We start from the raw sequence: 3553 nt of genomic DNA, 5'->3' as shown, positions 1-3553 counted from the left end.
GTTAGCGAGTTGCTAACATGTAAACAAATGGCGGTTCCGGTTAGCGAGTTGCTAACGTGTAAACAAATGGCGGTTCCGGTTAGCGAGTTGCTAACGTGTAAACAAATGGCGGTTCCGGTTAGCGGCGGAAGTCGCGCCCATTAATCACGCAAAGCCTCCTGGGGGCTCGGAATGAGATGGATAATCAGAAACAAACCTGCTGTGTTGCTTTGATTCCTCCGTTTGAGAATTATTTTAATCTCCATGGCAACCATTCAGCTCCTAAACGCCTGGRTGGACCTAGCCCCGCCTCCGAGGTGCAGCCCCTCCCCCTCTCAGCTCCTTCCTGGAGGCGKAGCTTCAGGAAGAGCAGGAGCCTCTTAAAGAGACAGAGACCCAATTTTAAGGAGTTAAATCAGGAAATCATATTGAATTTTTATTGAAAGCACTTTTAGAATATTTATAAGGCATTAGAGTTGATATGCTGTAAAATGTAAAACACATGACACTGGCCCTTTAAATGTCTGGAAGTATGTCCAGCTGATGATGACGATGATGATGGGGATGAAGGTCTCCGGAACCAGAACAGAAAGTTAAACATTTTCCATCACCTGCCGAGTCACAGACAGCAGCTGGCTGAGGCTCATCTCGGCTCCCAACCGGGCCAGAACCGGGCCAGAACCGGGGTTCTGTTCTGCTCAGACAGCAGGAATGAAGGCTGACCCTCCTCTTCCTCAGTGGACTCAGGTTGCAGCTGGAGGCTTGGAAAGCGACACCGCTGGAAAGNAGCCCCGCCCCAACATAGACCTGCCCCTAACATAGCCCCGCCCCGAATTTTGCTCCGCCCCTCGTTTCAATAGAACAGGAAATAAATCCAGACTTGAACAATAAAAATCCATTAAATATTATGAATATTATGAAATTCATTAATGAATAACTAAATAAGCTGCCTATTAAAATCTTTTTTTAAATATTTATTTACATTTTATTACTTGGAGTGTTTATTTTCTATTAATATATTTATGACTGAWGTGGTTCCGACCTGTCCCCTCCCCCACCTGTTGCTGCAGCTGGGCGGCTCCGTCCTGCTGGCCGTGGGCGTCTGGGTGTCGGTCGACCCGCTGGGCTTCAGGGAGGCGGTGGTGGTGAGCCCCCTGCTGGTCACCGGCGTCTCTGTGGTTCTGGTTCTGGGCGGGCTGCTGTTCCTGCTGGGCTTCCTGGGCTGCTGCGGTGCCGTCCGGGAGAACCGCTGTCTGCTGCTGCTGGTGAGACAGAAGTCCAGCTGGGCCGGTTCTACTGGCTCTACTGAAACGGTTCTACTGGGCCGGTGTTCTGTTAATCTGTGCTACCCATAAATCCGTCCTACCTGTGGACGTTTCGCTTCATGTTGTATTTCATCGCAGATTACGTCCAACTTTATTTAATTTATTTTATTCCTGGCTTTCCTCGAGCTGCTGCATTACTTCATGTTTGTAGTTTACATGACAGCAGCGTGTAAATATATTTATGGCTTTGGTTGCCGTCGGCGATGTCATTAAACACGTCATTGTTTGGCGGTTAATCCGACCAAAGACGTTGTTTTGTCCCTGTTCTTTAAAATGTTTTAGCTTCATAACACCTTCATGACTAAACCTGGCCACGTTTGGTAGCGATGGCGCCTGAAGCTGCAGTAGCTCTGTAATATYAGAACATGAATCATATCCCATCGTTTCAGTGRCCTGCAGTTCGGTCACACGTTGCGGCTCCATTTAATAAAGTCTGTCATACGACAGATTGAGAAACAGCTGCAGTTTGTCTTTAATTCCAATAAAAACCAGTTTCTGATGCCGTTTTATTCTTAGAAACACCAACGTATTTAAAATATGTTAGCAGGTAGGATATTCTAATGAAGGTCTAGTTCATACATCGATAGCTTTTCGCTTTAAACGGGTAGGATATCCTGATGAAGGAAGGGATCTTCCTGTGGTTTCATCCTGTATATAAATYGGTCCAATGCTAAGCTAATGCTAACTCCTGAGCTTCCACTCCAACAATGTTATAAAATATATTTAACATCAACAACCTGCCTGTAAACATGACGGCAGCACGGATAGATGGACCCAGCTGTCTATCCGTGCTGCGGTAGGAAAACCTGACCAGGTRGCACTGATGGTCAGAACACTGGTTCTACTGGTTCTACTGGGCCGGTCCTACTGGTTCTACTGGGCCGGTCCTACTGGTTCTACTGGATCAGTTCTACTGGTTCTACTGGGCCGGTCCTACCTCAGACTAACTGTTCTGTCTTATCTTCTCAGTTCTTCATCCTCATTCTCTTCATCTTCCTGGCGGAGCTGGCGGCGGCCATCTTGGCCTTCCTCTTTAGGGAGAACGTGAGTTTTGATTCTGGGTCAGCAGAAGAACCACTGAAAACTGGATTAGTTGTGTTTGACTGGTTTGACTGGTTTAGACTGGTTTAGACTGGTTTAAACTGATTTAAACTGGTTTAGACTGGTTTAAACTGGTTTAGACTGATTTAAACTGGTTTAAACTGGTTTAGACTGGTTTAAACTGGTTTAGACTGGTTTAGACTGATTTAAACTGGTTCAGACTGGTTTAAACTGGTTTARACTGGTTTAGACTGRTTTAAACTGGTTTAGACTGGTTTAGACTGGTTTAGACTGGTTTCAGGGTTTTGGTTTTTGGATCATACTGGTTTTAGTGTCCGGCTGTTTGATGAAGTATTTTTTACCTCTGTGTTGGTTTTTCTGTAAACTGGAACCGGTTGTATACGTGTAGTGAGASTCTGGTCTGGTTCTGACCCGGTTCTGTGTGTTTGGCCCAGTTAACCAGAGAGTACTTCAGCCGGGAACTGAAACGCCACTACCAGGGCCAGAACAACAGCGATGTCTTTACGTCCACCTGGAACGTCATCATGACCACGGTGAGCTGCTGCCGCCGCCGCCCCGCCCTGCCGCCCCGCCAGCAGCTTCATCCTCTTCTTCTTCTTCTTCTCCTTCCTCCAGCTGGACTGCTGCGGCGCCAGCGGCCCTGATGACTTCCAGCAGAGCCTGTTCCGGCTGCTCCACCCCAACCAGCTGCTTCCTGACGCCTGTTGCCAGGGCGACGGCCACCTGGGCGAGGGCGGCGTAGAGCGGTGCGTCAGCGGCGGCGTGGCGTTCCAGCACAGCAAGGTCTGAGGAAGAACTGCGGTGCCACAGGTTTAAACTGGAGCGATTTAAAGGGCCGGTGTCGATCTTTCCATCATGTTACAAGGTTTCATCATCAAAGGGTTAATAGAGGAGCCATGTTGGGACGACTTCCTGGAGGCGGAGCTTCAGGAAGAGCAGGAGCTTCTTAAAGAGACAGAGGCCCARTTTGTAAAAGTTAAATCAGGAAGACAAATCTCCTTTAAGTCATGTTTGGAAGGACACATGGTTACTGATTGTGCTGATAGAATGAGGCTGYGGAGCAGATGGTACCGGCCCTTTAAGGCTCTGTGTGTCCGCAGGGCTGCTACTCGGCCTTGGTGGAATACTTTGAGACGTACATCTACGCTGCAGGAGCGCTGACCATCGGCGTGATCACCATCGAAGTA

The 3553-nt window shown here is 48.1% G+C and overlaps 1 protein-coding gene across 1 annotated transcript in view; it reads left to right on the top strand.

Moving 5' to 3' along the window:
• Positions 1-3553, top strand: part of LOC103460125 (tetraspanin-18-like) — a gene marked incomplete at its 3' end in the record, with an annotated part of 16265 nt that extends 12712 nt beyond the window's left edge. Inside the window, exons 4-8 of the mRNA XM_008402126.2 lie at positions 1050-1244; positions 2274-2348; positions 2801-2899; positions 2982-3149; positions 3467-3553. Of these exons, the coding sequence (XP_008400348.1) occupies positions 1050-1244; positions 2274-2348; positions 2801-2899; positions 2982-3149; positions 3467-3553 (624 nt within the window). The remainder of the gene's footprint in view (positions 1-1049; positions 1245-2273; positions 2349-2800; positions 2900-2981; positions 3150-3466) is intronic.

The sequence above is a fragment of the Poecilia reticulata genome, unplaced genomic scaffold, assembly GCF_000633615.1.
Source record: "Poecilia reticulata strain Guanapo unplaced genomic scaffold, Guppy_female_1.0+MT scaffold_181, whole genome shotgun sequence".
NCBI classification, from domain to species: domain Eukaryota; kingdom Metazoa; phylum Chordata; class Actinopteri; order Cyprinodontiformes; family Poeciliidae; genus Poecilia; species Poecilia reticulata.
This window is presented reverse-complemented; position numbering and strand designations above follow the sequence as displayed.